This window comes from Callorhinchus milii, unplaced genomic scaffold (assembly GCF_018977255.1).
Source record: "Callorhinchus milii isolate IMCB2004 unplaced genomic scaffold, IMCB_Cmil_1.0 Scaffold18, whole genome shotgun sequence".
NCBI classification, from domain to species: Eukaryota; Metazoa; Chordata; class Chondrichthyes; order Chimaeriformes; family Callorhinchidae; genus Callorhinchus; species Callorhinchus milii.
This window is the reverse complement of record NW_024704759.1, coordinates 5,819,635-5,840,743: the sequence shown is the minus strand read 5'-3', so window position 1 is coordinate 5,840,743 and position 21,109 is coordinate 5,819,635. Positions and strand designations below refer to the sequence as shown.

Below are 21,109 nucleotides of genomic sequence, written 5' to 3'. Positions count from 1 at the left end.
TAACATCCAGGAAATGTGTGGGACTGAAATGGAGAATTTGCAACTGTTTGTGATAAGGTCCTTGAATGGGTGTATGTCTACTATATACATGTTGCATTAGCTCTAGTAGTAGTTCTATGGAATTTCATGACCTTTGAGAGGCTCTTTTAAATTGGCTACAAGTTGTGTATAAATTATCAATATCAAATTTTCTTCAGTTATTTAATATTGATTGGAATCTTTGAGACAAAGTGCTGTTGTGTCAATCACTGTGACCTATATAATTTGCAAAGCGTTGCAATGGATTTGAGTTTAAACTTTCTAGTTGATAGAATGATCTCTTGTGATTTAGTGTTTATTTCTTTTATCAGCTAATGTGAGTTCCACACACTGAGGCCAACAGCTAAACCTTCTCACAGACCTCTGTTGCAAAGGATTGGTTTGTGAGGAGATGGAGCAATACACCCCCTTGTAGAGGGGAAAACATTGAGATGGTCTTGTCTATGATCACTATTGGCTCCATATTGCTATTGCAGTATGTACAGAAATATTTTGGAGGTACAAAAATCCATTGTGAGGTGTGTACCAAGCAGATAGCGTTGAGTTGAAGACAAAATATTGACCACATGAAGTTGTTATGATTGTTGCAGACTCCTCCCTTTTCTGTATTGTATCTGGGGATATGGAAGCAGACTACTTTAACAGAGACACTAACTTGCTGGGAGGTGTTGAGCTGGACCAGTGTGTTCACTCTCCCACTTTCTGTCTTCGCTCAGCTGTCTTCTGCTTGTTCCCTCGGTTCCTCCCTTGGAGGCCGTACTTTTACTTAATGCCACAAATCCTTGGAACTGCTTGCCTCAATCCCTCCATCTTGTCCTCGTTATCAAAGCATATCTGAAGATTCTCCATGCCGCCCGTGCCCCCTGAGCTCGAGCCCCCCCCCCCCCCCCCCCCCGGTTAATCTTAACCATCTCTTAAAAATTGACTGCTCGGTGCATGCAATTGTGGCTGTGACCAGGCATCCTTCCCAATTTGACGAATCTTGGTTGAATGTCGAATGCTGGGCTGCTTTGCTTAAATGTTATTAAATATGTGGTTTAGCGCATTGGAGGACGTCGTTACCAAGGGTTATAGGATGATTTTATTTGTTCTTGGCTTCCAGTTGGGTTTGACGATTATGGCTCAGACTGCGATGGAATAAGGATAACTGCGTTCCTGGATTTAGCGAATCAAGATGAAATGACTCCCCTTTCAAGACTGGAGAAGTATGCTGCCAGCGACAATGTGTTCAACAGGTAACTAAGGGGAGAGGCTCAAGTCGTGTTGAATGGCTCTAGGAAATATCTTTCTAATTTATTGGTTCTTTCAGTGTTCCATTGCTGCATATATTTAAGTATTGCATAACAATGGTCTCATGCAAATTGAGATTCCCTTATTGAAGAAATGTGGGCGAGATCTTAAAAAGCTAAGGTCAACGGGGAAGAGTACTATGATGGAAATTTATTTGTATAAGCCTTTCAAATATTGTATAATTCCAGAGCAAGTGAATAACACAACTGGTCCAGCAATCTAAAACCTGTCTATGATGTCAAAATCGGTGTTACTCAGATCTGTCAAAACTGTTCAGATGGTGTGTTTAATAAACTGGATTATTGTGTGAATTCAGGATGTAGTGTTACAATGCACAGACTTCATTTTGATGTCTCCCTAATTTGGGGATTACACCCGAGTATGTACAGCAGTGTCAAAGATATGCATACTGAAACATTTTATATGATCATGTAAGTGTTTTATCCATCACAACAAGACTAGCTTTGGAAAATGCACGGTATTGAGCAGAGGTGTTTGTTGCCCAAAAGTTTATCCCCTGCGTTTACAAATAACTTGAACTTCTTTGGATCAACATTTGGGTAACCCATAATTTAATATTCCTTCTAAAAATCCATGTTGAGGGTTGGAAGCTATTTAACTTGATTTGTTCTCCTTTTCATGCTGGCCTTCAGATTGGTAATAGTGTTTCGAAGGTGGGGCAGAGTGCTGAGATATGAGATGTGTTTGCTTCTCAGCCCTTGGATGAAACCAGTCTATTTGTCTCTGCCATTGAAAGAAGGTGACAGAAGTGCTGGTTTTACATTGTGAATGACTGACTCTAGCAATTTAGTGAATTTCTCCCAAGATGGGATCAGTTCAGCCTAGCCATGCATACTTTGAACTTCTACCATAGGTCTGTGTGGTTAACATGCATTCAGAGAGGAGAAACCTTATCTTAAAGGATTTCCTGGAAGCTCTCTTTAACAGGAGCTGCCGTGATGGGTCAATGGGTGAGTGGACGGTTTGGTGTGAACCCTACAGAACAAGAATGATTCAGTCGCTGGTATGTGCTGATTTAGTCTCTGTTACTTGCATTGAAATAAGGACAATGCTTTCATAAACACTGAAATATTGCTGTTTCCTCCTACTTGATTTTAAACTTGCTTTTCCTTGGAGCTCGGTAAATAGCCCATTTTCCCTGTAAAGGGCAATCAAACGTGCCTTAGTGAAGGCAAACAGAAACCATTCTGGAATCATCCTTCATGAAACTGTTCTAATCCCACCATTGATGGCTGTTTCAGAGTAATCACTAAACTGTTTAATCCTGGTGCTTTGCTATACATTTCTAAATGTGCTTGTGGGGAGAAATTCCAAAAAAAAAATAATTTCTGTTTATCCTGCAATATTCTTGCCTTCAGAATTTTGAGCGTGTTGCACTGAGAATGTATCTGTTTAGTTATCTGAGTATGGGACATGATTCTCAGACTTAGTGTTCTGCAGTGAAGTGTATATTTAAAATGAACACACTGGTAAGGCTTCAAATATTAGATTCAAATATTGAGTTGAGGATCCTCACTTTTAAATCCCTCTACGGTCTTGCCCCAACCTACCTACAAAATACAATCCCTACACTTTGCAATGAATCCTGTGAAGTGCTTTTAGACATCCTCCTGACATCAAAGACTCTTATTAAAAGACTTTCTATTTAACTGATTTCAGTTGTTTAAAAGCTTAATGTATTGACCACTTCTGGGATGTTATTACATCAACAAATGCATTTGAAGACCGAATTCTGGTTGCTCCACATTGAATGGCAAAAAAAACTTTAATCTTCATGTATGTTGACAGACAGGTTCTTTGCAATTCTGCCCCTTTAAGAACTGATTCTGAGGTGTGTGCTTTTGGCTGTGTGGAGGGCAGACTTGAACCCGAGTTCCTTTATGCAGAGAGCTGCCTATCTTGTCTGGATCAGCAGCATGTGTTGAGTGGAGGCAAGGCAACGCACCTCAGGTGGTGGATAGGTTGAATAACCCTGGTCTATTTTCAAGCAAAGATAACAGGAGCCTGGGATCAGAGTCTGCCAAGTCTGTGGGGGGGATTTTGCATACCTGAAAAATGCAACATGGGAAATGTACCGTATATTGGCATTCACCGCAAATTGCTGTGTCTATTTCACATCTATTTCACACCTGTACGTATAGTCTTGGGAAGAGTTAGGTATATCGTGTAACTGACGGTAAGCTTTTCATTTATTTCGCTGACTGTTTCTTGCAAATCTTCACAAAAGAATGCTCTGACCTTTTGAACTGTCAGATAATATTCTGAGGATGCCCAAATGACAGACTGCCACACTGCTTAAGCCCTTTAAAGTAAATCATCTTGCTTTCTAATTCTGAGTTACTCCTTGCTCTGGCTTAGGTCAGCTTGAGTAACTATGCTGGCCGATTGATCCAAGCCCATGTCCTTCAGCTGCCTTTTAGGACTGACCCTTTTTCTGCAGAAGCCTTAGGCTGACCATCTGTGCGGCTGATGAATTGCTGAGCAGCAATGTGATCCAAGTGGGAGTGTGTTAAATGTTCTGTAACCCTTTGAGGTTACCCATCTGATGCAGAGTGGAAAGAAGTATTTAATGCTTCTTTTAGTAGCTTCTTCTTTCGTAAGCAGATAAACCACAAGCAGAATTGTTATCCCCTTGGATCTTCAAACTCATGTCTGCTGATCAGCCTACACAGAATGTGGGTCCAATACCGACATCCTGCCTAATTAATTATTTCTTATCACTGAGTGTAAATGTGTTCCAACTTCTTCTCACAATGGTGTAAAAAATCTTTTGTCCATAAATTGTCCCTGTCGCACTCAGAGTATTGCTGTGAATAGACTTGTAGCTTCATTGTTTCAAGGCCATGCTGATCAGTGTTCCTGGCACACTCCGCCCCACCATGGAGGTCGCGCTTTCAGCCACTACACCTGAAACTCTAGAACACTCTCCCTCAAACCCTACGCCTTGCCCCTGCTCTCCCCTTCTCCAAGTCCCAACTGAAAACCTCCCTCTTCAACCATGCTTAACTCAGGCTTGGAGTCACTGTTAAGTGCTCTGAGACACTACCCTGCGTGGAGGGCGCTATATAAGTGCAAGTTATTTTTGTTGGTTCGGCAGTAGCTTCAGTACAGCTCCACTATTCAAAAGATCCAGCTCATTCAGAATTCGGCTGTCCGCATTCTTACCCAGACTAAACTCCGTACCCCCATCTCACCAGTTCTGGCCCAGGCTCCACTGGCTCCCCATCACGGGACGGATCGACTTCAAGATCCTCACATTCGTGTCCAAATCCATTCACTCCCTGGCACCTCCCTACCTCTTTCCTCCCCAATCCACCACCCGACTGCCTCCGCTCAACTGGCACCGGCCTGCAACTTGTCCCTCGCACCGTTGGAGGTCGCGCTGTCAGCCATTACCCTCTGAAACTGTGGAACACTATCCCTCAATCCCTCCACCTTGCCCCCTCTCTCCCCCTTTTCAAGTCACACCTGAAAACCTTCCTTTTCGACTGTACTTATGATCACCTTCCGCCCCCATCCCGGCTCAGAGTCAGGCTCCACCACTGTGGAGACGTTACCCTGCGTATATATGGCGTTATACAAGTGCAAGTTGTTGTTGTTCTTGTACTATCATCTTGACTATCATCGACTGTTGTGGGGAGGGAGTGTGGGCGAGGGCAGCTAGGGTGGAGGTGGGGGGATGGAGGAAAGAGGGGGAACCTGAGAGAGAAAGAGGGGGAAACTGAGAGAGAGAAGGGGAGTCTGCGGGGAGGGGGGCAAGAGACTGCGAGAGTGCCGGGGGAGACTGCGAGAGAGGGGAGGGAGAGGGGGAGAGAGGATGGAGGGAGAAGAGAGGGGGAGGCAGTGAGGGGAGGAGGCAGAGAGAGGGGGGGAGGCAGGGAGACTGGGAGAGAGGAGGGGAGGCAGGGAGACTGGGAGAGATGGGGGGAGGCAGGGAGACTGGGAGAGATGGGGGGGGAGGCAGGGAGAGCAGGGAAGTAAAGCTGCAACGGGTACAGCTGGTAGTTTATGAACTGGACATGTTTAACTGCATTCCTTGTTCATTAAAAATAATTAGAGGGTTGGATGCAGTTCACTTTGTATTTCATTCCTGTATTCATTAAGAGGCTCTAATATAATTAGATTTAAAGGAATTTTGATCCACCGAATGAAAGTATGCCATTTCACTCAGCTTAGGGTCAGGGTCTTGCACTCCTGGGTTAAACTCTGATTCAAAATGTGCTGTAGTGCCAACCTGTGCAGTGGCAGGGATGTGATGGGCCTATTGTGCATTTGTTTTTCTCTTCCCCGCCCCATGATTCTTGTATTCTTACAGTACTTTTGTAACAAAATTGTTTTACATTATTTTTAAATATTAAGTGTGATTAAGTGGAGTAAATATTACTTCAATCAGCACATATTCCAAATTCAGTTCTGAATGGCTACATTTGCCAGAATCCAATTTTTACGAATCTCAGTGTCTTTTACATCAATTAAAATTATTGTTCATGAAATATAACCTGTTCAGAGAAGATGTGACCATGAGGAATATCTTAACAAGAGCTTTGTGCTGGGCAGTCTCTGTTTTCTTCACTAACAGATGGCTTGATATATTTTCCATCTTGAACAGGCAGATTGTTGCTCGAGGACTGTTGGATGTTCTACGAGCTTTCAGTGATGATGAAAAAGACTTCCTGGCTGTTATGGAAACGGTAGTTCGGCTGTCTGAGGATACAGGTATGTTGGCAATCGGCCTCTCGTAAGTAGTTTGTTATGGATCTCTTTATTAGTCAAAAAGTACTCTGCACATTGCAATCTTTGCAGGAGAGCAGTGACATGGGAAGGGCTGGGGTGGGAAGAGATAAAGTTACCCATAATGAGGGTAAAGTTACCCGTAATGAGGCTTAAACAGGAATGGTCAGTGACGAATGTGCCAGGGAGCTTTGGAGGTTGCGATTATCACGATTCTGGAGGAAAGGGTAATGTGGGATGGAGGTGCACAAAAGAAAAGGAGCCAGTGGATTAGGGATGTAGACTAAGATGTTGAAGCGATTAAAAACTACACCACTGATGAATTTGAAATATGTGTCCTGAAGGATAAAGAAACCGATTTCTGATTAATTTGTCGATTTGTATGTTTCTGATCTGAGTAGCTTGAATCTCTCCCAATGGAATAATGATGGAAATACATTTAGCAATTTGGGCACTATTGTAATGTCCTTTCAAATGATGTTTGTTATAAACTAGCAAGTGACTAGTTGGGGCTCTCCTGTACTGTAAAACCAAAAGGTTCTTGTTTCCTTGCAACTTGCTAGCTGAGGTGACCCCATGTTTACCTCTCACAGAGCCTACCGTGCGTGCTGAACTGATGGAACAGGTACCTCACATAGCCATGTTCCTGCAGGAGAACCGGCCGTCCTTCCCAACCGCTTTTTCCAAGTACCTTGTACCCATTGTTGTCCGATACCTCACAGATCCCAACAACCAGGTAAGATCTGAATGGCTTGGTTGGGACTAGGAGATGTTGCACTAAAGCCCCTCCTGCAGAATCCTTTTCAGATAAAAAGCATCTTTTTAATACTTCAACAATTTGTGTTTTGCAAATCTGTATGTACCTTGTTTGCTCAGTTGGTAGCACTCGCTTCTGGTTTGTAAGGTTGTATGTTCAAGCCTATGTCAGGACTTTGGCCTAGTTGTTTAGACTGACGCTCATTACAGTACTGAGGGAGCACTGCATTGTTGAAGGTGCTGTTCTTTACCTCAGAAGTGCTGAGGGGACATGATAAAGCTCTATAAGATGATGGAAGGTTTAGGCATACAGGGAAAGATTATTTCTGGGAGTCTGGGGGTTTAGAATTTAGGGGCATAGTTTTAGAATCAAGAACTGGAAGATCCAGAAAGGAGATTAGGAAAACCTTTCACACTTAGTGGTGGTAATGTGAAAATCTCTACTGCTTTCAGATTTACTGAGCCAGCAGTAAAAAGGACAAGTTTAGAGTTGCAAAGAACAATTTCAGAACACAAGTTTTTTTCCACAAAGGATAATTTATAACTGAATTGGTTACCTCAAGTCTAGACTCATTTTTAAATTAAAAGTTTGGTGCTGTGATGGTAGGGTGGTACAGTGGGTATTCTGGAAGGAATAGTTCAAATGACTGAAGGGCATTCTTCATCTGAACCTGTCTTGTGACCCATTTTTCATAGTTAGTCATTATTTGGTTCCATTGTACTACCATTGCTCCTAATGGCATTTGCTGAATTCCTCCTTTTGTCATCTTGATGATTGGTGTCAATATTTAGATGGGTCTGTCTTATCTAAATGGTTAAGCCCCAGTCATCCTTTTGTTCTATTGTTCTTAGGTTAGAAAAACGAGTCAGGCAGCCCTGTTGGTACTGCTGGAACAGGAACTGATCGACAGCACTGATGTTGAGACCAAGGTTTGCCCGATCCTGTTGGATCTGACTGCTCCTGACGGTGATGATGACTACAAGATCGAAGCTGTCGCAGTGAGTAACACATAGAAACCATACTTCATTTTGTACTGGATTACGTCCAGTGACCTGTGTTGTGAGATGCATGGTTTAGCTCCCCCCTGTAGCTTGGTTTATCTCCCTAAAGTTTTTCAAGAATCCAGTGTTTCCTCCAACATATGATTTTTAATGTAAATAAAACAGAAAAAACATTTAGCACTATATTTACTCTTGTTACTCAACTTTCCAATTAGTGAACTATTAACTGAAGTGACTACAGCTCATCACTGTGTCCATCAACTCTGCTGCTCTGTTTTGTGGTCTGAGCAATGAAATAAAGTCTGCACAAACTGCTGAGAATCTCAGCCGAACGTTATGTGAGAGAAGTTGAGTAAGTAAAAGCGTGGGAAACTGTTAATTCCTGGCTAAAGGCTTCAATATTTTTTTTTGAAAACGATTCACAATTTGAGATGATTCTAGGTGTTCACAGCGAGCAAGTGCTTTGAGATGTCTACAAGGGGTTTGATCTAGTCACCTAGGTGAAATTGTCACTGCTGTCAAGCGATTTGGCTGCGATACCAGAACTAAACACGCTTTAGTTTTGATGCTCGTTCACTGTCAGCTCTGACTGAATCTTTTCCGTTCTCTAGATCATTTGTAAAATGGCTTCCATGTTGAGTGGTGAGATAACCGAACGCCTGCTTCTGCTTCGATTTTGTGAGCTGTGCAGCGATGGCAAACTGTTCCATGTCCGGAAGGTAAATGTGTTAGCACAATGAGCTGTTTCACACTGATTCTTAAAGGTGGCACAGTACAGCTTTATAATGGGACTTAAGATGTTAAATTAAGACCCCATCTGCCTGTTTAGATGGATGTTAAGGATTCCCATGAAATATTGAAATAATGAAGAGAGTTTCTCCTGGGTGTCCTGGCCATCAGTCTTCCGGTTAAGCTGGTAATACAATCTCAATATTGTATGTATGATTGTGCTGTGTACAAAATGGCTGTCTTTTTTGCCTACAACAACAGTCACTATGATGGAGTAATTGTGAAATTCTTTGAGGTGTTTCAATATGTATAACACAATAAAAATTAAAGTTCTTTTTTTACATGAATTCTGTTTTGAAATTTGCAAACCTTCTCAGACCGATGTGATTCTTAGCAGAGCTTGAGCCGACTAGGAATATAAAATTTTTCATGTTATCTCTAGGTGTGTGCCACTAACTTTGGCGATATCTGTAACTCCGTCGGTCAGGAAGCCACTGAGAACCACATGGTATGTTAAGCACTTCTGCCTCCTATTATACAGGAACTCATTTTAGATTTAAACCATTCACAGACTAATCTCTTGCAATGTAACCCAGAAACCTGACTGCAGTTTACCCTATTTCTCTAAAGAGTAGGTTGTGCAAAAGAAAGAAGATTGTATATAAATAATACATAAAGCTAGCTGATCCTGTTGTATGAGAATTCCACAAAGAAATTTATCTTCAGTCTTTTCTCCTTTTGCTTTTGGGAACTAGTAATTAATTTAGCAGTTAACCCTTGAATGCACCATTTGCAAAGATGCATTGAAGGGTGTACTTCTCAATTTAGTGAAGTTCTGAGGTGGTCCTCCAGTTTCATTGACCCCTTCCATTTCTTCATGTTGGAAGTAAAAGGACTGATCTACCTAGATCTACCCAGTCACCTGTATTCACAGTGTTTTGTTCATTTAAAAATGTTCAACGTTTTATGTCCTGCGCAGCTGCACCATACAACAATTTTGCTTCACATTTTTTCCATTCGTCCTAGTGGGTTCACAGGTCAGTGAAGACTAAGGATCAAACTTGTGACCTTTTCAAATCACATTGTACAGGAAGAGCTGTTTACCAAAGAGTTTTAAATGTCCCAAGTTTCAATGCAAATATTTTTACCGCAGTTACTTCCCTGTGCTTTAAAGCTTTTACGTACAACATTATCCACTTCGCTGGTCTTAAAAGGGTTATTGACTATCAATAGCATCTAAACTGTGTTGCCTCACTCCATAATTATGCTTGATTCCAGATTCCCAGGTTCTTCCAGCTGTGCTCAGACAGTGTCTGGGGCATTCGGAAAGCCTGTGCTGAGTGCTTCATGTCTGTTTCCTGTTCCGTTTCACCTGAAATCCGCAGAACAAAACTCTCCCCGCTCTTCATCAATCTCATCAGTGATCCTTCTCGATGGGTAAGAACCTCAATCAGATCAGAAGGGCACTACGTGGTTTCTATTAGTTTTATTAAAATGTTACCATTATTGCTGACTTACAATGTTACTTTTGTGAAACAAGCTTGGAATTTTTTTTCTGAAATGTTTTTTATCCAAAGTAGTGATCCATTTTTAACTAGATTAGTGTTTCCCAAATCATGCAGTAGCCAAGATGAGCAAGCTGCTCAGATGTAACCAGCATGGTTTGTGCCAGTGTAGGATTGAGAGGTGCTGTGTAACAATACAATTTACATTTGTATAAAGCCTTTCATATCGGGAGGACATCTTAAAGCATTTGACTCTGGCTTAGTACCCAAGCTGAGGGTGAGAGCTGGAGGGGAGAGATGGCCCATGTGACTATCGAATTCCAATATACTGGAGCATGAATTAAGTGCAACTCTGATCTCTCTTGACTGTAAGTCTTCTTCTGACTAAATTCTGGGACTGTGGTAGTCATTAATGCTGGTTGAATCTGTTTTGAAGCTTTATTCAGTGGCACTTGGCGCTTTATCTATGCTGTGTATTGGGAAACTGCAATACTGTACCCAGATGTTGCTGAAACTAATAGTGGGTTTTAGTGTGCTGGTTTCTCTGAGCTGATCCTGTAATCTTTTCTTCACCCACATTCCACAACCCTTCCATAGCTATTGTGTGCCTGAACTTGAGAAAGGAAGTATTTGCTTGGAAACTGAGTGGGAGGGAGAGAAAACAGTAATTTGTTTGCATAATGTGTGGATATGCCCCATATATTAGTCTAAACATTAGTATTAGTAGCTGTGTCTGAAATATACTCTAAATCTGTACTAAAACAATTCTCTTGCAGGTCCGCCAAGCAGCATTCCAGTCTCTGGGTCCATTTATCTCCACTTTTGCCAATCCATCTAGTGCTGGCCTGTATATCAAGGAGGATGGTACCCTCAGCATCAGGCAGCCAGAGTTCGGGTATGTGTGATTTTGACTGATTCCGAAACTGTAGTTTTAGGAATTCTAAGCATGGCTATTGTGCTTTTACTGTGTTTGCTGAATATCTGTGTAGAACAGGCAAACAAACACAAAATTCAATCATTTAATCTTTCTTTGTTGTTTTTACATTTTTGGTAATAAATCATTTGTCTCCCCTGACGCCTCAGTGAGTTGAGATGTAAGAGAAAGAGTTGGCTGATTACATCAGGTGACCACAGAGGTGGTGCCACAACTGGTTCTGTTGCCCTAAGCTAGAACAGGGCCAAATCAGCCAGGATTCCTGCTTACTGGTGCCCTCAGTCACTCCACGTTATTGGTTGTGCACAAATGTTGGCTGAGATCTTGCATTCTAACACCCAGTGTCAAACTCAAACATAATGAGGGTTTACAGCCCACCACTTTGTTGAGAGATGGGCTGCATTGACTCTCTGGGCTGTCAGGTTGCAGGTTTATTAGCTCTCCCAGATCATACTCTGCATAAAGGGAGCTAAATCGTTGTTCTACTCTAAGACAATCTTGGAGGCTAAGGCTAACCCCAGGTTCCTCTTCTCCATCACGATCGACTCCTCCGTCCACCCTCTCACGCCTCACCCATCCGCACCTCAAATGCTATCTGCGAGGCGAAGCTGGACTTCCTCAAGTGAAGTCGAGGGAATCCGCTCAGCTGCCACTGCATCTGCTAGCCCCTCCCCATCTCCTCTGCCCACCCCGGCCCCTAACCATCCCCCCCTCCACACCTTTGAACCCGTCTCCTCCTCCTCTGTCATCACCACCATAACCCGTATGAAACCCAGCACCTGCTCCCTCGACCCCATCCCTACCCCCCTCCTTACCTCCCAGCTCCACTTCCTTGCCCCTCACTCACTGACATCGGAAACCTCTCCCTGTGTGGTACTGTTCCCACCCCTTTAAAAAAAAAACGCTGTCATCACTCCTGTCCTTATTTAAAAACTCTCCCTGGATCCTTTTCTACTCCCTAACTATCGCCCCATCTCCAACCTCCCTTTCCTCTCCAAGGTCCTGGAATGAAGTGTTGCTTCTCAGCTTCACTCCTTCCTCTCCTGCCACTCCCTTCTCAAACCTTTACAATCGGGCTTCTATGCTTCCCATAGCACAGAAAATGCCCTGGTCGAAGAGACAAATAATATTCTGTCTATCTGTGACCAGGGCTCCCTCTGCCTCCTCATCCTCGTTGACTTTTCTGCTGCTTTTGACACCGCCGACCACTGTACCCTCATCCACCGCCTCTCACCTCAACCTCCACGGCGCTGTCGTGATTGGTTCAGATCGTACCTCTCACACCGCCTGCCCTTCATCTCCTCAAACGGCTTCTCTTCTAGCTCCCGGACCATCCTATGCGGCGTTCCTCAGGGCTCTGTCCTTGGTCCCCTCCTCTTCAACATCTATATGCTCCCTCTTGGTGACATCATCCGCAGACATGGGGTCAACTTCCACATGTATGTGTATGACACCCAACATAACCTCTCCTCCTCCACCCTTGACTCCAGGACCCACTGCTGTGCTGACAGTATGTCAGACATCAACAATAACAAGATTACATTTGTATAGCGCCTTTCATGTCAGGAGGATGTCCCAAGGCGCTGGACAGCATTTCAGACCTGAGCTGGGATAAGTGGGGGGGAAGGGAGGGGAGGGGAAGAGGGGTGGTCGATGGCATGGTCGAAGAGGAGGGACTTGAGGTCCGGGCTGATAGCTAACTTTCTTCAGTTGAACATCAACAAGGCTCTCCTGATTGGCTCCCGTCAGTGCCTCCACACCTCAGGCGTTGACAGCATCACCATCCATGGTTGCACACTCCACCTTGCTAAGCCAGTCCGGAACCTTGGGGTCTTGTTTGACCCTCAACTATCCTTTCTGCCCCATATCTGTGCCATGACCTGCTCTGCCTTCCCCCACCTCTGCAATGTCGCCTGGCTCCGCCACTGTCTCACACCGATGGCCGCCGAAATCCTCATACACGCCTTCATTACATCGAGGCTCAACTATGCAAACTCACTGCTTGTCGGCCTCCCCAACTCCTCCGCCCACAGGCTGCAGATCATCCAGAACTCTGCAGCCCGTGTCCTCTCCCGCACCAGGTTCCGCGACCCTATCACACCCATCCTCGCCCAACTCCACTGGCTTCCCATCACACAGAGGATACAGTTCAAGATCCTTGTCCTCACCTTCAAAGCTCTCCATGGTCTTGCTCCCCCCTATCTCTCTGACCTCCTAAGCCCCTACCACCCTGTTCGCTCCCTCCGCTCAGCAGGCTCTGGCCTGCTTCACATCACCCGCCTTGCTCGCCCCACTATCGGTTAGCGGGCCTTCCGGCACTCTGCACCCACCCTCTGGAACTCCATTCTGCAGTCCCTCCGTCTCGGCCTCTCCCTCGCCACCTTCAAGACCCACCGCAAGACTCCTCTTTGGCCGTGTTTTTGATCTCCCTGCTTTCTCCCCACCCCGACCCTCAGCTTGGGTGTGTACCTCTGTCTGTCCAGCACCTTGGGACGTCCTCCCAACGTGAAAGGCTCTATAATTTTGTTGTTGTTGTTTGACATTTTAGGTTGTTGTTGGATGAGGAGGATGCTGAATTTTTTTAATATAGAATTATTTTCTGGAATGGGGAAATGTTTGGGATTGTAACAAAAAAATTAAGTTCGAACATGCAATGTTGCCCTTGTTGTAAGGTAAGCATTAGCATTTGTAGTGTTAAAAACTACAAGTACAGATCGTAATGTATCCTTTTGTTTTCAGCGTTTGCTCAGGAGATTTAGCTGGAGTTCAGAACCGAGAAGCCATAGAGAATTCAAGGTTGTTGACGAAAGTGGAATCGGATAGTGGAGAAAGCCTGCCTCAGCAGCACAGGACATCTGAAACCACTGCACATTCTCAGCTAAACTTGAACTGCAGCAGTCACAAGGATCATGTATCTGATCTTTCAACTGGTACCATTTCTGTTTCGAGTGACCCAGAGACGATGGCCTTCACTGCAGCTAAAAGTTCATATCTTTCCTCTAATCGAGCAAGCGGCCTTTCTCTAGGCTCAACAAACGCTGCGGACATATTTAACTCCTTTGTTTACTGGAGGACACCTCTCCCTGATATAAACTTTGACTTGGAGCTGCACCACGCTGCAGTTGAGGACAGACGAGATCAGACCATCTACTCTCGTGCCGGCACTCGTTCTGAAGGCTTCACAACTAGCAGTGACCTTGAGAGAGTGTTGGAGAGCTTACAGGCTCACTTGGATGATCCTGATGTCCAAGGTAGGCTTGGTATTTTAGCTGAGGAATTAGTGACTTCCTTTAGCTGAGGAAGCTGATTGCAATGTTTTCAGAACCAACGCCGTTTGAAGTTGCTAACTGATTCTCTGTGTTCTCATGAAGTCTTGTCTAAAGTGTGCTGCAGTTTTCAAACATTAACTGTAGTAATAGGATAACTATTAGGATGAGTTAATTTTCTCCTAATGTTTGTGTGTGTGTTTAGAGGCTGAACTAACTTAGTGGAGTCCTGTAGTGCAGTGGTTAGCAAGCTCGCCTTGCAAGTGAGAGGACCTAGGTTCCATTCCCAGGCAGATCAGAACCTTAAGCAAGCTTCCTTGCTCCACACGCCTCTGATTACTTAGCAAAGTAGCAACACTTCCTTGTCAGAACCTAGTTTGCAGCAATCCAAGGCAAATCTAACTTCCAACACTGTGCTCCAGTGGCCTATTGGATAGGGTGGCTTCTGGTTGTGCAGGTACCATTTTTCAAAAGCTGCTTCAATTCTACTTGAAATCTGTGGAGATTTTTTTTGCCATTACTTGCCTTCCTCCTTTTCCAAAGGTGCTGACACTTAGCTGGGTTATGATCTGTAAATAGCCCAATTCTTCCTAACTGAGCCTTGACAGTCATTGTCGGTAGCCGTGCATTCACACGGGGTCACTAGTTAATGATCAAGATTGAGAACTTTCCGTGGCTGATGTTTAGTTTCTCTCTTTCTGAGGCCGGGGTACTGAGATACATCACACTACTTCTACTATTCCCCTGCCTGAGATTGAACTTCCGGTCTGTGCACTGTGCAGGGGGGGAGGGGGCAACTAAACTGTTGAATTTGTGTTGAGTGCTTTGTTCTCTCCCCCAACCCGCACACGCTGATTTTATGTTCTCCTCCCCACCCCCCAAAATATTGGTGGTTGAACCTTGCTTCATGTTCAAGTTCTCCCCCCAAAAAACTATTTCATCTCCTTCACCTATCATTAAAACCCTCTTAAAAGCAACTCTATTGGTGCCTATTTTCTGTTCTCTCCTTCCAGTTCAGACTTTCCTATCATTTGTAAAGTGCTAAATGAAAGTTGTTAGATCGTTCTGAGTGACCTAGACACTAATTCTCTTATGTTGCAGCACAAGTCCAGGTGTTGACTGCTGCACTGCGTGCTGCACAGCTGGATTCTGACCCAGAGGAAGAGCCTTGCACTGATACTGAGAGTGCTAGCAACATACTGACACAGCCTGAAATTGCCCAGCTAATAGCTTCTACAGATGGCCCTGACTGCATCAGCAATGATGTGCCAGAGAGTTTGGACCCAGCAGCTGAAGTCACCTTGGAAGCAGGCAAACACTCGGAGTGTTTGGAACTTAATGTGGATGAACATAATATGGTACGTTTGGTGTCTTCAGACTGGTTGGTTTAGTGACTATGTAACAGTGGGAGAATTGAATTTAATGTTTCTTTGTCTAGACTCCCTTGTATCCAAATAATGTGAGGCAGCAATAAACAAGCAAATAGCATGCTGATCTACCTCGCCAACTCAGTTTGGTTTGAGCTTTAAAGTGTTCTGCTTGGAGCACTGGACATGCCGGGGTGCTTTGTGCATCTTTTGGGAATCTTTTATAGAGATATTCATCTTTCAAGTTTAAGACCATATTGTAACTTATTCACTTTGTGCAAGAGTTGAACTTGGATCAAGTTTATTGTGCTGTTGTGTTCCAATTCTTTTTATTCTGTTGTAATCTCAAGTCATTCTTGAGATTCATCACTACATGTCACAAACAGACTCTCCAGTGGTGTCAGTGGTGCTTAGTAATGAGTTTGATTAAACCCTGGCGGTAGGTAGAACTGGTCCTGTTCCTGTGCTGCACATGTTGCATTTCAGAAGCATATCTTTGTATCATGATCACTTCCTTTTTCTAGAGTTTTGATAGCCAGCTGTGTTCCGATGGCAGAACTGCAGAGCTGGGCCAGGAGGACAGTCTGCTGTTTGATGAAGATCAATCAAAACTACAGGTTAGTTCCCATTTCTAAAAAAATAAGTGCTGCTCATAATAGAACTAGCAGGGACTCTGAGACACTACCCCCAGTGAAGGACGCTGTATAAAATGCAAATTGTTGTTTGGTGGCAAAGCAGGACTCAGGGCTCAGCATACGCACAGACTAGCTAATAACTCATCAGAGTATAAAATGAGCCTGCTGAGCGGAGGGAGCAGACAAGTTGATAAGGGGTTAGCAGCTCAGAGAGGTAGGATGGGGCAAGGCCAGGAAGGGCCTTGAAGGTGAGGACGAGAATTTTAAACTTGATCCTTTGAGGGATGTGGAGCTGGACGAAGGTGGGTGTGATGGGGTCACAGAGCCCAGTGCGGGAGAGGACGTGAGCTGCAGAGTTCTGGATGATCTGCAGCTTGTGGAGGGAAGAGTTGGGAAGGCCGATAAGCAGGGTGTTGGCATAGTTGAGCCTGGTTGTAATGAAGGATTGTATGAGGGTTTTGGCGGCCTGAGGGGTGAGGCAGTGGCGGAGTCGGGCAATGTTGCAGAGGTGGTGGAAGGCAGAGTGGGTCATGGCATGGATGTGGGGGAGAAAGGACAATTGAGGGTTGAACAAGATGGCTAAGTTCCTGGCTGGCTTGGTGAGGTGGAGTGTGCATCCATGGATGCTGATGTTGCCAGTGCCTGAGGTGTGGAGGCGCTGGCGCGAGCCAATCAGGAGAGCCTCAGTCTTTCTGACGCTCAACTATAGAAAGTTGGCTATCATCCAGGCAATCTGTCAAGACATCAGTGGTAATTTTGAGGGAAAGATTGGAGGGATGGTGGAGGGGAATGAGCTGGAGGAGTAGGGGGATAGAGCAAGTGAGCACCTGAAGATGAGAGCCACGGCGGTTAGGACGTTGGTTATGGTGGAAGGTATAGGTGGGCTCAATCAGGGGAAGATGTCACCTGGAGTGATGCAGGTTTCAGTGAAGGCATATCAATGTTTCATCAATGGCACAGACACAATGGGCTGAATAGTCTCCTTCTGTGCTGTATAATTCTATGATATTGTAACCTGCCATATTACAGTTTGACAGATATTTTTGATCCCTCAAAGGTAAGATTGGATTCAAGTGAAAGATGATGTTGCTTTAGGGCTGCCCTCTGAGAGAATGGAAGATTTGTAACTCAGAAGATGTTGCAGCACAATACATTAGGATATACAGCACAGAAACAGGCCATTCGGCCCAACTGGTCTATGCCGGTGTTTATGCTCCACATGAGCTGCCTCCTGCCCTTCCTCATCTAAGCCTCGAAGCTTAACCTTCTATTCCTTTCTCACTCATGTACCTATCTAGATTCCCCTTAAATACATTAATGCTATTTGCCTCAACTACTCCCTTGTGGTAGCAAGTTCCACATTCCCACCAATCTCTGGGTTTCTTATTTGATCTATTTGCGACTATTTTATATTGATGGCCCCTGGTTTTGGTCTCCCCCACAAGTGGAAACATCTTCCCTATGTCTACCCTAACAAAACGTTTCATGATTTTAAAGATATCTGTCAGGTCACCCCTTACCCTTCTCTTTTCAAGAGAAAAGTGTCCTAGCATGTTCAGCCTTTCCTGATGGGTATAACCTCTCATTTCTGGGATCATTCTTGTGAATCTCCTTTGCACCCTCTCCAGTGCCTCTACATCCCTTCTATAATGTGGGGACCAGGACTGCACTCAGTATTCTTAGTCTATAGAAGTTTACCATAACTTCCCTGCTTTTCATTTCTATCCCTCTAGAAATGAACCCCAATGCCTGATTGGCCTTTTTTATGGCCTTATTAACCTGCGTTGCTACTTTTAGTGAATTGTGTATGTGAACCCCTAGATCCCTTTGCTCCTCTAACCCATTTAGGTTTTCATTTTCCAGGATATATGTGACTTCCTTATTCTACCAAAATGTACCATCTCACACTTTTCTACATTGAAATGATTTGCCATTCAAATGCCCATTCACCAAGTTTATTAAAGTCTTGCTGTAATTTGTTGCAGTCCTCCTCTGTAATAACTGCTCCTCCCAATTTGGTGTCGTCTGCAAATTCTGAAATTGTACTGCTGATTCCCGAGTCCAAATCATTAATGTATATTGTGAACAACAGTGGTCCCAATACCGATCCTTGCAGTACACCACTGCCCACCCTCTGCCAGTCTGAGTAGCTTCCCTTTATATCCCTACTCTCTGTTTTCTGTTTTGTAGCAGCTTGCTATCCATTCTGCTATTTTTCTCCTGACTCCACATGCTCTGACCTTATTCATTAATCTATTATGTGAAACCTTATCGAACACCTTCTGGATCTAAATTTATTACATCTGCCACATTACCCTTGTCTACTCTTTCTGTTACCCCTTCAAAGAATTCAATGAGGTTGGTCAAGCATGACCTTCCTTTTTGAAATCCGTGCTGACTATTATTTATTATATTTTCCGTTTCTAGATGTTTTTCTATTACCTCCTTCAGTAAGGATTCCATTATCTTTCCTACCACCGATGTTAAGCTGACAGGTCTATAGTTGCCTGGGCTTGTTCTATCTGCCTTTTTAAATATAGGTATAACATTAACCATCCTCCAGTCCTCTGGCCCTACTCCCTTTTCTAATGAGTTATATATGTGTAATAGTGCCTGCTATCTCTCTTCCTCGATTCTTTTAATATAAGTGGATGCAATCCATCTGGACCAGGGGTTTTATCCTCTCCGAGTTTCGTTAGTTTTTCGATTATATCTCCCCTTTGCATCTTAAATGTATTTATATTATTTTTGATCTCTTCTACTGTCATGTCCACCTGATCCATCTCCCTGGTGAATATTGAGGCAAAGTAATTATTTAATATTTCTGACATTTCGCTGTCGCGGCCTGTGAGCTTATATTGTCCATCCCTTAGTGGCCCTATTCCTACTTTGATTTTTCTTTTGTTATTTATGTCTGTAGAATATTTTACTATTTCTTTTTATATTTCTTGATAATTTAATTTCATAACTTCTCTTTGCCTTCCTAAATGTTTTTTTTGCCTGTTTTCCTGACCTCTTCGTATTCTTTTTAGTGAACGCCTCTTTCCTGAGTCTCAACTTTGCCCTTATGTCATTATTCATCCATAGTGTCATTATTATTTAGCTTTGTCTTGCTTTTTAGCAGAATATATTTCTCCTGGACTCTATTAATGACTGTTTTAAATGTTTCCCACTGCTGCTCTATCTCTTTGGTTGCCACTATTGTTTTCCAGTTTATTTTCCCAATTTCCAGTCTCATCCCTTTAAAATCAGCTGTTTTCCAATCTATTACCCTGGTCTTTGTCATATCGATGTCCTTCTCAATCATTATCTTAAACCTCATTAAGCTATGATCGCTATTGCCTAGATGTTCCCCTACTTTTAGTTTTCTTATCTGCTCTGATTCATTTCCCATTACTAAATCCAGCAGGGATTTCCCCCTTGTTGGGCCGCTTATATACTGGGTAAGAAAGGAGTCCTGTACACATTGAAGGAACTCCATTTCCTTATCCCCTTTACCTACCTCTTCTAGACAATTTATTTGGGGGTAGTTGAAATTCCCCCATGATTATTACTCTGTCTTTTACTAATTTCCCTAATTTGCTTGCATATTTCTTTCTCTACCTCCCTTCCACTATTAGGTGGTCTGTAGAGTACCCCTATTTGTGTGATTGATCCCTTATTTTTTATCTCTATCCACACAGATTGTTTCTATCTTACTGATGGCTATGTCCTTTTTTTTTACTGCCATGATATTATCCTTAACGAGTACAGCTATTCCACTGCCCATCTCTATCCTTTCTGAATGCATTATACCCTGCAATGTTTAATTGCCATCCAGTTCTTTCTGTAGCCACGTTTCAGTAATCCCAATTATATCTGGTTCCTCACTACGAATTATTGTTTCCAGTTCTCTTGCTTTATTTTGGATGCTGTGTACATATCGGTACAGACATAACAATTCATTATTATTAATTGTTCCTCATTTTATTTTTGACAGTCTTTTCACACTTCTATTCTACAATTGTATTAATTCCCTGACCATTTATACTCTCCTTATCATAGTGAAATGTAGAGTCTCTGTTGTATGGTCTTGCTAAGTGTGGTCACCACGCAATCTTCTGTCATTTGATTTATCACCGCATTACTCTCTCTCCTCCAGGATGTTATTCCCCAGCCACTGTTGGACCAGTACCTGTCTATGACTGACCCGTCCCGTGCCCAAACCGTGGACACCGAAATTACAAAGCACTGTGCATACAGCCTCCCTGGCGTGGCTCTGACTCTCGGCAGACAGAACTGGCATTGCTTAAAGAATACCTATGAAATGCTGGCATCTGACGTACAGGTGGGTGGTGCAACACAGACCTAGAGGGTGTAATTGACAGAGTGTTGTGTTTTCTGATCCCAGCATTTCTTCTTATAGTGGAAAGTGCGCCGCACGTTGGCTTTCTCCATACACGAGCTGGCAGCAATCCTTGGGGATCAGCTCACTGCAGCTGATCTGGTTCCCATCTTCAACGGGTTTTTAAAGGATCTCGACGAGGTGCGCATTGGAGTACTGAAGCATCTGTATGATTTTTTGAAGGTAAAAACCTGTAGCAAACTGAGCAGCTTCTGTAATATGAGAGAATGTAATATTTTGACTATTATCCTATTTGAACAGCAACAAGATTACATTTGTATAGCCCCTTTCACGTCGGGAGGATGTCCCAATGTGCTGGACAGTGTACACCATTTCAGACCCGAGCTGGGGTCAAGGGGGGAGGGGAAGGGGAGTGATTGAGTAAGGCTTTAGGAATGATTCAGAATTTGTTTTAAGTTTAGATGTTGAATTCTGTATTGGTTTAATTTT

General features: G+C 43.6%; 1 protein-coding gene across 1 annotated transcript in view; it reads left to right on the top strand.

Moving 5' to 3' along the window:
* The window catches only part of ppp4r1l (protein phosphatase 4, regulatory subunit 1-like), a 38,701-nt gene that overhangs the window by 9,614 nt on the left and 7,978 nt on the right, over nucleotides 1–21,109 (top strand). Inside the window, exons 3-15 of the mRNA XM_007912583.2 lie at nucleotides 1,142–1,274; nucleotides 5,960–6,066; nucleotides 6,675–6,817; nucleotides 7,690–7,836; nucleotides 8,451–8,558; nucleotides 9,011–9,076; nucleotides 9,847–10,005; nucleotides 10,850–10,968; nucleotides 13,747–14,258; nucleotides 15,375–15,631; nucleotides 16,165–16,257; nucleotides 20,417–20,602; nucleotides 20,681–20,842. Coding sequence (XP_007910774.1) covers nucleotides 1,142–1,274; nucleotides 5,960–6,066; nucleotides 6,675–6,817; nucleotides 7,690–7,836; nucleotides 8,451–8,558; nucleotides 9,011–9,076; nucleotides 9,847–10,005; nucleotides 10,850–10,968; nucleotides 13,747–14,258; nucleotides 15,375–15,631; nucleotides 16,165–16,257; nucleotides 20,417–20,602; nucleotides 20,681–20,842 — 2,192 coding nt within the window. The remainder of the gene's footprint in view (nucleotides 1–1,141; nucleotides 1,275–5,959; nucleotides 6,067–6,674; nucleotides 6,818–7,689; nucleotides 7,837–8,450; nucleotides 8,559–9,010; nucleotides 9,077–9,846; nucleotides 10,006–10,849; nucleotides 10,969–13,746; nucleotides 14,259–15,374; nucleotides 15,632–16,164; nucleotides 16,258–20,416; nucleotides 20,603–20,680; nucleotides 20,843–21,109) is intronic.